The sequence below is a fragment of the Leptodactylus fuscus genome, chromosome 8 (genome assembly GCF_031893055.1).
Source record: "Leptodactylus fuscus isolate aLepFus1 chromosome 8, aLepFus1.hap2, whole genome shotgun sequence".
NCBI classification, from domain to species: Eukaryota; Metazoa; Chordata; class Amphibia; order Anura; family Leptodactylidae; genus Leptodactylus; species Leptodactylus fuscus.
In genome coordinates, this window is record NC_134272.1 from 17772008 (window position 1) to 17784192 (window position 12185).

At 44.1% G+C, this 12185-nt stretch overlaps 1 protein-coding gene across 1 annotated transcript; it reads right to left on the reverse strand.

Annotated features, from left to right (window-relative positions):
* Positions 1–425: 425 nt before the first annotated feature.
* On the reverse strand, positions 426–12185 carry LOC142217139 (olfactory receptor 5V1-like). The gene is made up of 4 exons (XM_075285330.1): positions 12121–12185; positions 9630–9705; positions 2723–2800; positions 426–1358 (listed from the first exon to the last, which is right to left on the reverse strand). The coding sequence occupies exons 1-4, from the start codon at positions 12183–12185 to the stop codon at positions 426–428; spliced, it is 1152 nt and encodes a 383-aa protein (XP_075141431.1).

Below are 12185 nucleotides of genomic sequence, written 5' to 3' on the forward strand. Positions count from 1 at the left end.
GCTGGTGTGAACCTGCCCTTAATAAGGCAATGCTGGGTAAGTTTTAAATCATCCTGTACATTGCAAAAGGTGATAAAAATGACTCAAATAATGGATATGTCCATCTGAATTTGCTATCAGTCAAAGATCATCTAGCCCAGAGGTTCCCAAACTTTTTTTCTCGTAGATCACTTTCAAAATTTTACTGGTTTTGGTGGACCCCCTGCTGCTACATTTCTACCATATTCCAAAAACTTGTCAAAAAATGTGAAGATTAGCTCTAACGATGACCCCCGTCAAGTCTCCTGTGGGCCCCTAGGGGTCCACCTGGACCACTTTGGCAATCACTGATCTAGCCCATATCTTTAGCTGAAAATGTATCATACTGATTAATGTCCAAGACGTTATAAAAAAACATTAAGCATATACTCTTAAAGAACAAGAATTCATTCTCCTCTGACTTTGCACCCCACCATTTTCAGTAGAGCCCTCTTTATATCTTTATTCCGTACACTGAATATCAGAGGATTTAACATGGGGGTAATGGTTGAATACAGAATAGAAAGAGTCAGTTCAAAGACCCGGGGATCTTTTAATGGTGGCATTATGTACACAGACATCCAGGTGCCATAGAACATGGTGAGGACAATGAGGTGGGACGAGCAGGTGGAGAAGGCCTTTTTTCTTCCTTCACTAGATTTAATATGTAGGATAACAATGATCACCTTAATATAAGACATTATACTGCAAAGAAAAGGGCCAAAGCCAAATATTACAGCTTCCATGTAGGTAAATAGCTGGAAACCAGCATTGGGGCAGGAAATTTTGGCAAAAGCTTTGAATTCACAGAAAAATTGTGTAACAGTGTTAGAATAACACAATGATGTTTTAGATGTTGTCACTGTTAAAGAAAGTGAATTTAAAAATCCAATGACCCAGATGACTACAATGAGCAGGATACAGTTCTTCTTACATAGCAAAGAGTGATAACGTAGAGGGTTACAAATGGCGACATATCGATCGTAGGCCATAATGAAGAGTAATAGATCCTCTGTAGTAACCACAAAGCTGAAGAAGAACATCTGGACGAAGCATTGGGTGAAGGACAATGTATAGTCACCAGTCAGTAACATGTGAACCAACTTAGGGACTGAGCTGGATGTGTAGAAAATGTCAACAATAGACAAATTACACAGGAATAGATACATGGGGGTGTGTAAGTGCCGATCTCTGTAGACTACAGTAATGGTGGCCGAATTAGCAAGTACTCCGATCAGGTATACCAGGACAAAGAAGATAGATAAAAATGGTTTATACTCTTCACGTGTAGTAAAAGTCAAAATAAAGAATTGATATGTGCGATTCTCCATGAGGTCTTTCTGTAAGACACATGTATGTAATATTATTCTGTAGACTTTCTTTTTCTTCAGACTATTATGTAAAATTGTTCTAGTGCTAAGATTTCACAATTCATGAAAAATTAATGATAAAGTTAAAGAACATCAAATTTAAATTATCCCCAAGTTATTCCGGAAATTGAAAAATTGGGAGGCTGTGTAAAATATAAAGAAAAAAAAAAGAATGCAAAAAAATGGAAATCTCATCTAATCATATTTTATTTACAATAGAACATAGAACAAATATCAGAAGGTGAAAGTTACACAATGGAACATAGATCACACATCTGAAAGTGAGCGTTACCCAATAGAATATAGAAGACATATCAGAAGCTGAAAGTTACACAATAAAACGTAGATCACATATCTGAAAGAGAACGTTACACATTAGAACAGAGATCAACTGGAAAAATTATTGGCATGAATAAAAAACAACTGGAAGATCAATTTTCAACTAAGTCAAATGATGGTGTGCAAAGGAGCTTATTAGGGAGGCAGAGTCTCGCACAAGCAATGATGGTCAGAGGTTTACCAGTCTATGAAAAACCATAATTAAAAATTGTGGAAAAATATCAGAAAAACGTTCCTGCATAGGCTTAAAATATACCACCATTTGCAGTACACAACACTATCAAAAGATTCAGAGAATTTGTGTACAAGGGATAAGGACGACAGTTAACATTGGATGCTCATAATCTACTGGCATTACAAACAGGCATGAATCAGTAGAATGCAGATTACTGTATCACAGTTCGCCTTGTAATCAACAAATGCAAGTTAAAGCAGTACCATGCAAAGAAGAAGCCACCATCCAGACAACGTCTCTTTCAGGGAAGGCCTTGCATATTTTCACTAGACAATACTAACCACATACTGTATCCAACACAACAGCAAGACTGCCATGGCACAGAAGCATTAGTTCTTCAGGGCACTCATTGGTATTCCTATCACCTTGGGCAGTAAAGTGGACATAACACAGGCACAAGCTTTATTTAACAGATTTCTGAGGTCCAAGCAGGAGCGCATTGTCGATGATTGTTATTTTGCTACATATATATGACAAGCATCACAGTGAGACAATTATGGACATCTGTTGCATTGTTAATCTGACTTTAAAGGGTTACCCAGTTTCATCTATTCATGATCTATCCATAGAATAAGCCAGATTTTTAGATCTGCATGGCGTTCCAACACCCGACCGCTGCAGATCACCACTGCTGAGACAGAGTAGCTCTTGGTAATGGTTACATATGGCAATCTGCGCCGCTCACTCGCCATACAAACCGTAGCAGTGAGTGCAGGTAACGTGGACGTGTCCCACTGATGTCTGCATTACCTATACTTACTGCTATGTTTTGTATGGCTTGCGGTATGTAGACATTACCTAGAGCCACGCTGTCTCGAAACTGGTGATCTGCAGGGATCTGAAAGAGAAGAATAGGCCATAAGTACTAAAAATCAGATAACTCTATTCATTTGTATGTAATAATTAGAAAAGCGTGCTTATTTTTCTATAACCTTCTTTTTAAAGGAGTATCATCTGTCATGTGACTTATTTTTGGTGTAATTTTTAAGAATTTATTACAGATATGTGGACCACTATGATCATCTTACCTCTCTGTGTAACCTGCTGAATTCAGCAGCTCCCATCTGATAAATATCAGGTTTATATACATTGTCATAGACATACAAGGTGCTTTGGGATCCACTGCTGGGATAACAAGCAATAATTGGTTCCCTGTCGTCCCTACCAGCGGCACAATGTGGGGTATTTCGTGCCCCTGTGTGCTGGTAGGACAGGCGGAATTTTAATTAGCCATGTATTAATTTCACATGGCTTGTTCCCTTTAAGAGGGCACAGATACCTCCCCCCTGTGCGTTTTTTTCTGTCCTGTGTAAAGGATCGGACAGGTGGGGAGGACTCTGTGTCCTCCTAAAGAGAAAGAGTAAGAAGAAGTTTCAGGTACTTACCTGCTCAGACCTGTTCAGGTGTCTTCAATGATGCACTCTGCCCCTTTGGACTTCTGTCGGTCCTGCAAAGAGAATAGGTAAGATTAAAGTTACCTATTTTGCCCACCTCCCTCACGCAATCCTACCTCCTGTTCCCCGGCATCCAGTCCTGCTGGGCTTCGGAGCCGCGCGCAGCCAGCCGGCGTGTTCGCGCGGCTCCATGAGGGGAACTTCCGGTTTTCGCGGAACCTTTCCTCTGTGTAGGAGGGTTCCGGCCGGTCGTTTAGAAGTGTAACACCGGCAACTTCCGGTTTTCGGCATTCGCCGCTCCGGGACCACGCGAACAGCAGCGTTGGACACTGGAGGTCCTCAGGAGATTAAGGTACGTGCCAATGTAGTTGGCTCAAAGGGGGAGCGTGACTTGAAGGGCTAGGAGTGTTATGAAGGGCAAAGGAACGGAGCTTTTGACTAAGGCCACGCCCCTTCCGGATATGGGGCTGTAAAAAAGGGGGCAGGTTGCATCCCTCATTGCCTGCTAGTCTAATCCCTAGCTGGTTTCTCCGCTGTGGCTTGTGGTTACCGCTTCAATCTGCATTTATTCTACTGCAAACTCTGCTGAAGGTTGGTAAGTGGCCTGCAGAAGCTGGGTGAGTCTCCTCATATGGTTCCTTGAATGTACTCCTCTGATGTTTCATATTCCATGCTTAGGTATCGCTGAAAGCTAGCTTCTATTTGTCATGTCTTCCTCTTCTACCCCTCCCGGGGATCAAGTAAGACGGAAGAAGTCTTCTAAAAGGAGACACCTGGCTTGCATTGATTGTGACGTTCCACTACCTGATGGTAGGTGCGGTTTTTTCGTCTGCTAATTCTCCCAATGGTGGGAGTATCCTGAATGTCATTGTTTTGCCTTTAGGCTATGACTGGTCACGCTGCCAGCAATGCAGGGGACCTCTGCGGAGGAACCCGTTACCAGTGATATGGTAGCATGGGTCAAGGAGTACATGGTGAGTACGGTTGCCGCAAAGAGGGGAAGGGTCCCCTCCGGCTTCTAAGTATCCTTGTGTTTTTTGCAGGATGATTCTTTAAAGGATATCCGTACTTCACTGGCTCAGCTCACCAAGAAGCAGCGCGTGGAAAGGCGTTCTGCTTCACTGCCCTCCCTGGAGCGCCTCCAGGTGGAGGAGGTGTCCATATCATCGGACGATCAGTCCTCCTGTACCAGCAGACCAATTTTCCATCGGGAAAAGACTAATAAACTGCTGAAGGCCATCCGGTCGTGGGACCAGGTTGGCGAGGGGGAAGCCTCTGCGTCCACCTCTGGGAAGCGGAGGGTTTTCCAAGTGGACGCCTCCATGGCCAGCCTAATGGAACAAGAATGGAAGCAGCCGGAGAAGGCTTACGTCACCACCAGAGCTTTCAAAGCAGTGTATCCGATTGATCCCTCCCAGCTGGATCGCTGGGGTCCGCCACCCAAGGTGGATTTAGCCATCTCTAAGCTTTCCCGTCGCACTGTCGTGCCCATCGATGACGGGTCAAATCTTCAGGATTTGCTTGATAGAAGAGTGGATTCAACGCTCAAGAAGGCGTATTCGTCTGCTTCAGCCCAGGTGACGGTGGGCATCGCCTCAACGGAAGTAGCTGATAAGCTTCAAGCCCGGCTGGACCGCCTGGAACGGGATATCGACTCCGGGGTTAACAGGGACGACATCCTGGCATCCATGGGGGAGATCCGTCTCGCTACGGATTTCCTGAGAGAATCGGCAAGACAGCAGGTGAAGCTGGCTTCCAAGGCCATGGCCCTCAATACCGCCGCCAGGAGGCCCTTGTGGCTCAAACCTTGGCGGGCTGATGTCGCCTCCAAGTTTTCTTTGTGTTCCCTCCCCTTTCAACCTGGGAAGGTTTTCGGCCAAGGGCTGGACGATCTGATGGAGGGATTGGCTGATGGTAGAGGGAGATCACTACCACAAGCAACCAGAGAAAGAAGGCCTCCCCCTTCTAGGGGTCGAGGCTCCACGTCTCAATACAGGCCTCAACAAGGAAGCCAGAGACGCCCCAGATACCGTCCGAAAGGGGCGGGTCGCGGGATCCCCAAGGAGGACCCTAAGAAGAAGGGGTTTTGAGGAGACGCCGCTCTCTGTGACCAGCTCTCCCGTAGGAGGGCGCCTTTCGAATTTCCTTGTGGCATGGCATCTTCACATTCTGGACCCATGGGTCTTTCAAGTTGTTCAGCGAGGATACGCAATAGAGTTCTCCCATCCTCCGGTGGATCGTTTCATCACTACGCGGGTCTTACCAGCCCTACAACAAGACTGCCTGGAGGCTTCCGTCGCAGAATATCTCTTAAAGGGGGCCCTGGAAAGGGTCCCTCCTCCCGAAGTGGGTCAAGGAGTTTATTCACCCGTGTTCTTGGTTCCAAAGTCCACAGGAGGGTGGCGGATGATTATAGATCTTCGGTTCCTCAACCTCTTCATAAAGAAAAAACCTTTCAGGATGGAGTCCATAGACTCAGTAACCAATTTCCTATTGCGCAACGAGGTCATGGTCACCCTGGACCTGAAGGATGCCTACTTACATATCCCCATCTTCCCGCCACACAGGAAATATCTACGTATAGCCGTTCTTATGGCTGGTCACAGAGAGCACCTACAGTTCACTGCTCTGCCATTCGGCATATCGTCAGCTCCGTATGTATTCACCAAGATGGTCGCACCAGTTGCCGCCGCTCTCAGACTTCAAGGCCTCTTCGTGGTTCCCTACCTCGACGACTGGCTTATAAAAGCTCAGTCTACTTCAATTCTCCATCACCACCTCCAGATAGCCATCGCCTTCCTCCAGGAGTTAGGTTGGCTGATCAATTGGGAGACGTCAGAAATAGTGCCATCCACCCGGAAGAAATTCCTAGGGTTTGTTCTGGATTCCCAGAGCATGCAGATTTTCCTATCTCGTCCAAGGCGAGCAAAAATAGAAGCTTCGGTTCGGGGCCTCCTCAGGTCCCGATGGATCACCATTCGCACCGCCATGCGGGTCCTAGGCCTGATGTCTTCTTCAGCCAAGGCGGTCCCTTGGGCTTTATGGCACTTGCGTCCCCTTCAGATGGAAGTGTTGAGAGCCTGGAACGGATCTCCACGGGGACTGCACAGGAAGATCTGCCTTTCTCCCGGTACCCGTCTTTCCCTCAGATGGTGGAGACACCTGAAAGACGGAAGGTCCTCGGTTCAACCTCGTTGGACCCTGTTGACAACAGATGCGTCCCATTCGGGATGGGGAGCCCACCTGGACGGCAGGACTGTCCAGGGTCTGTGGAGGAATCCAGAGGTAGGAACCTCCAACCTGAAGGAGCTAAAAGCAGTGTATCTGGCGCTGAAGTACTTCGCCCCCTTTCTCGAAGGGAAGGCAGTCAAGGTCCGGTCAGACAATATGACGACGGTAATATACTTGAGCAAACAGGGCGGCACCAGGGTTCCAGCCCTACTGAGAGAGGCGAACTTGATCTTCACGTGGGCAGAGAAGAATCTGACCCACCTATCCGCTGTTCACATCAAGGGCTCCCTGAACATAGTAGCGGATCAGTTGAGTCGGGGTATCCCTGTATCAGGAGAATGGTCTCTCAATCAAGACATATTCCATCAGATTGTCCAAACATGGGGCCTTCCGGATGTCGACCTCATGGCAACCCGACTCAACGCCAAGGTGGAAACCTTCTGCTCTCTGTACCAGGAGGACAATGCCTTGGCAGTGGATGCCCTGTCCATCCCATGGAGGTTCAGGCTGATATACATTTTCCCTCCAGTTTCCATCATACCCAAGGTATTGATGAAAATCAGACAGGACCAAGTCTCGGGAATTGCCATAATCCCGTTCTGGCCGAAAAGGACTTGGTTTGCCCAGCTCATGTGGATGAGTCAAGGCAGGTATTGGAGGTTTCCCCCCCTCCCAGATCTGGTGACACAAGGAGAGCTGAGACACCACGATCTGAGGAGATTCAATCTGACAGCCTGGAGGTTGACCAGTCCCTATTAAGGAATAGAGGACTGTCTCAAGGCGTCCTAAGGACTTTAGCCAGCGCCAGAGCCACCTCGACCAATAAGAATTACCGTAGGATCGGTAATATTTTCTAGGCCTGGTGCACGGAACACGAAGTGGACTCCTCCGATCCCCCTGTGAGGGCGATCCTGGATTTCCTGCAGGACGGCCTAGACAGAGGGCTTGCAGCTTCTACCCTGAAGGTACATGTAGCCGCTTTGTCCGCCTATCTGGGGAGGCGGTTGTCTCAGGATCCTTTAGTGAGCACCTTTATCAAAGGGGCAACTAGGCTGAGACCAGCAGTTTCTGCTCCTGTCCACCAATGGGACCTCAGCAAGGTCCTAACGGCACTTTGTGTTGCTCCATTCGAACCTCTGGAGGAGGTGGATCTAAAGTGGCTGACCTATAAGGTATCTTTTCTCCTCGCTATCACCTCGGCAAAAAGAGTAGGGGAGCTTCAAGCACTCTCATCGGAAGCTCCTTACATTGCCTTCTTTGAAGACCGTGTTCAGTTGAGATTTCTGCCAGGATTCAGGCCGAAAGTTTCTTCTAGGGCGAATGTGAGTCAGCTCATTTGCTTGCCAACCTTTTTTCCCGTGCCCACTTCCCCTGAGGAGGAGAAGTGGCATACCCTAGATTTAGTCCGGAACCTGCAGATTTACCTTCAGCGCACACGCGCTTTCAGGAGATCTGAGAACTTGTTAATAAATTATGTAGGGGGCCATAAAGGCCGCAAGGCTTCTAAGGTCACCATCTCTCGCTGGGTGAAGGAAGCAATCAAGTTGGCGTTTGTGAGTCAGAACTTACCTCCGCCGACCGTCCTAAGGGCCCATTCGACGCGGGCAGTATCGACCTCTTGGGCAGAGGTCAAGGCTCTCACCTTGGACCAGATTTGTGCAGCAGCATCCTGGTCTTCAGAATTGACCTTTGTGAAGCACTACCGACTTGATCGGTATGGCTCAGAAGCTACTGCCTTCGGGCGTACTGTATTACATTCTGCTTGTGTTTAATCTCCCACCCTTATGGGGATTACTTGCTATTTCCCCACATTGTGCCGCTGGTAGGGACGACAGGGAACAAAGGATTATGTAGATAATCTTGTTTCCCTTAGTCCTAACAGCGGCACAAGGATTCCCCCCCCTATTGTTGTTTATTTTGGAATGTATGTATTATTACTTGTTATTTACGCACAGGGGGGAGGTATCTGTGCCCTCTTAAAGGGAACAAGCCATGTGAAATTAATACATGGCTAATTAAAATTCCGCCTGTCCTACCAGCACACAGGGGCACGAAATACCCCACATTGTGCCGCTGTTTGGACTAAGGGAAACAAGATTATCTACATAATCCTTTGTTCTGTTCATATTCCCTTTACTACTTATATGAAGCCTCTGGTGATCTCATGTTATTGTTTATGATTGTGCATTAACCAGGAACGTATATATAATGCAATATTATAGACTAAACCCCTATTATCAATTATTATAGTATAATGGTATTATTATTATTATTACTATTATTATTATTATTATTATTATTACATATTGTATTTTTAGAATTAGATTTTTATTTTCTAACTTTTTTAAAAAAAATTAAAAATGACTTACTTTATTTAGTGAATACGCTGTCCCTGTCCTATTTTGTTTGTTTTTTATTTTTTTGTTTCAGCATAAAACTAGCGAAAATAAGTAGAGATGAGCGAGTACTGTTCGGAACAGCACGCTCACATATAACATCATAACATTGGCTTACTCTTCACATGTGTTGTAAATGTCAAAATAAAGAAATCGTAGGTGTTATTCTCCATGACCATCATGGATTCTGTAAGATAAAGGGGTCTGGAATTTTTATTAGAACATTATTAAGGCTTAACAAGTCTCCACACACCTATATGGTGGTCTCTCCCTAAGGAGTGACAATATCCCCTTAACCCTGTCTAAGCCTCTCACCTCTACCAGGTTATAGTCCTCTCTACATCGAGCTGAAGAGATCCAAGTAGATCGAAACAGCTGTCCTCAATTGAGAGACTATACCTGGTAATAATCCCAGCGTCATTGCAAAACAAAGGCCTCTTGGAAGGTTGGGCATGATGCTAAAGGGAGCAGCCATTATTGGGTTATTTCACTGGAATCCTGTCACAAGACAGGCTTGCACATTCCAGTGAGCGCCCTCTATTGGTTTGCAATACTGAGGCAGCAACTGTCTTCCTAATTACATCATGGAAGGCAGATTTGCATATTCTTCCCATATTAGAACATTAAACATTGGAACATTATGTACCATACCGTCCCTCTTTGGATTACCTCTTTGCATCAGCTTCTCTGACTTCGTCTCTTTGCTTTCTGCCTTCTTGTTGCTGGATTCCGGAGTTCAACATGTATAATATAAAAAAGTAACAAAAATGATCAGTTAAACAAAGATGAAACAAAATGACATTGTTACAATTGTATCCATTTTTTTATAACATCAATAAATCACAACCTATATTTTGCTTAAAAATGGTTCCTAGAAATCTACAGCTCACCCTGCAAAAAGCAAGACCTCTTGTGACTACAATCATGGAAAAAATAAAATAAATAGATATCTCTAAATAATTTTGTCCAAAATCGATGATATTATCAAGTGTACAATAAACAAGAGAAATTGTTTCTAACTTTAAAGTAACCGGTCAGGAGTTGGGTGACCTGCGATCTATAACGTACACAGATATGTAATGTTGTATCAAAGAATTAAAAATGAATAGTTAGCAAGTGTGTTATAATGTAACTTAATGACTACGAGCTACATATATATATATATATATATATATATATATATATATATATATATATATATATATATATATATATACAGTCCTATGAAAAAGTTTGGGCACCCCTATTAATCTTAATCATTTTTTGTTCTAAATATTTTGGTGTTTGCAACAGCCATTTCAGTTTGATATATCTAATAACTGATGGACACAGTAATATTTCAGGATTGAAATGAGGTTTATTGTACTAACAGAAAATGCGCAATATGCATTTAACCAAAATTTGACCGGTGCAAAAGTATGGGCACCCTTATCATTTTATTGATTTGAATTCCCCTAACTACTTTTTACTGACTTACTGAAGCACAAAATTGGTTTTGTAACCTCAGTGAGCTTTGAACTTCATAGCCAGATGTATCCAATCATAAGAAAAGGTATTTAAGGTGGCCAATTGCAAGTTGATCTCCTATTTGAATCTCCTCTGAAGAGTGGCATCATGGGCTACTCAAAACAACTCTCAAATGATCTGAAAACAAAGATTGTTCAACATAGTTGTTCAGGGGAAGGATACAAAAAGTTGTCTCAGAGATTTAACCTGTCAGTTTCCACTGTGAGGAACATAGTAAGGAAATGGAAGACCACAGGGACAGTTCTTGTTAAGCCCAGAAGTGGCAGGCCAAGAAAAATATCAGAAAGGCAGAGAAGAAGAATGGTGAGAACAGTCAAGGACAATCCACAGACCACCTCCAAAGAGCTGCAGCATCATCTTGCTGCAGATGGTGTCACTGTGCATCGGTCAACTATACAGCGCACTTTGCACAAATAGAAGCTGTATGGGAGAGTGATGAGAAAGAAGCCGTTTCTGCACGTACGCCACAAATAGAGTTGCCTGAGGTATGAAAAAGCACATTTGGACAAGGCAGCTTCATTTTGGAAACAAAAATTGAGTTGTTTGGTTATAAAAAAAGGCGTTATGCATGGCGTCCAAAAAGAAACAGAATTCCAAGAAAAACACATGCTACCCACTGTAAAATTTGGTGGAGGTTCCATCATGCTTTGGGGCTGTGTGGCCAATGCCGGCATCGGGAATCTTGTTAAAGTTGAGGGTCGCATGGATTCCACTCAGTATCAGCAGATTCTTGAGAATAATGTTCAAGAATCAGTGACGAAGTTGAAGTTACGCCGGGGATGGATATTTCAGCAAGACAATGATCCAAAACACCGCTCCAAATCCTCAGGCATTCATGCAGAGGAACAATTACAATGTTCTAGAATGGCCATCCCAGTCCCCAGACCTGAATATCATTGAACATCTGTGGGATGATTTGAAGCGGGCTGTCCATGCTCGGCGACCATCTAACTTAACTGAACTTGAATTGTTTGTCCAAAATCCCTTTATCCAGGATCCAGGAACTGATTAAAAGCTACAGGAAGCGACTAGAGGCTGTTATCTTTGCAAAAGGAGGATCTACTAAATATTAATGTCACTTTTCTGTTGAGGTGCCCATACTTTTGCACCGGTCAAACACCAAAATATTTAGAACTAAAAATGATTAAGATTAATAGGGGTGCCCAAACTTTTTCATAGGACTGTATATATATACATACACCCTGTGAACACGAGGCCCCCGATGCTGAATTCTTGTCACAAACAAGTGTTAACAATTTGGGAATTCAGCCTGTTATTTCCGATCCCTATGAAACCACGTAATTATTTTACATCAACATAAACAAAATGATGATCAGCAGCTCTCAGGGGAACTTATTCTGTAAAATTATATAAAACCTTTAGTTTGCCACAGATCAGTGAAAATAAAATCATCAATACAATCCTTAATACGTAATTATATTGTGAAATTATTACAACTACCCCCGGGGAAATTAAAATGGCAGGCTATGCAAAAAAAATCTGACTAGTTTGTTCTTCGTAAAAAAACAATTTTTTAGTCTATATTATGGGGCAAATTCATTAAGACTGGTGCCGGGACCAAAAGATTTATGGCTATGACCTCTTCATACCTCTGAAGAAGTTGTAGTGCCAGAATGGAAATCCACGTCAAGTAGGAACTGGCGTGGCTTTCCAT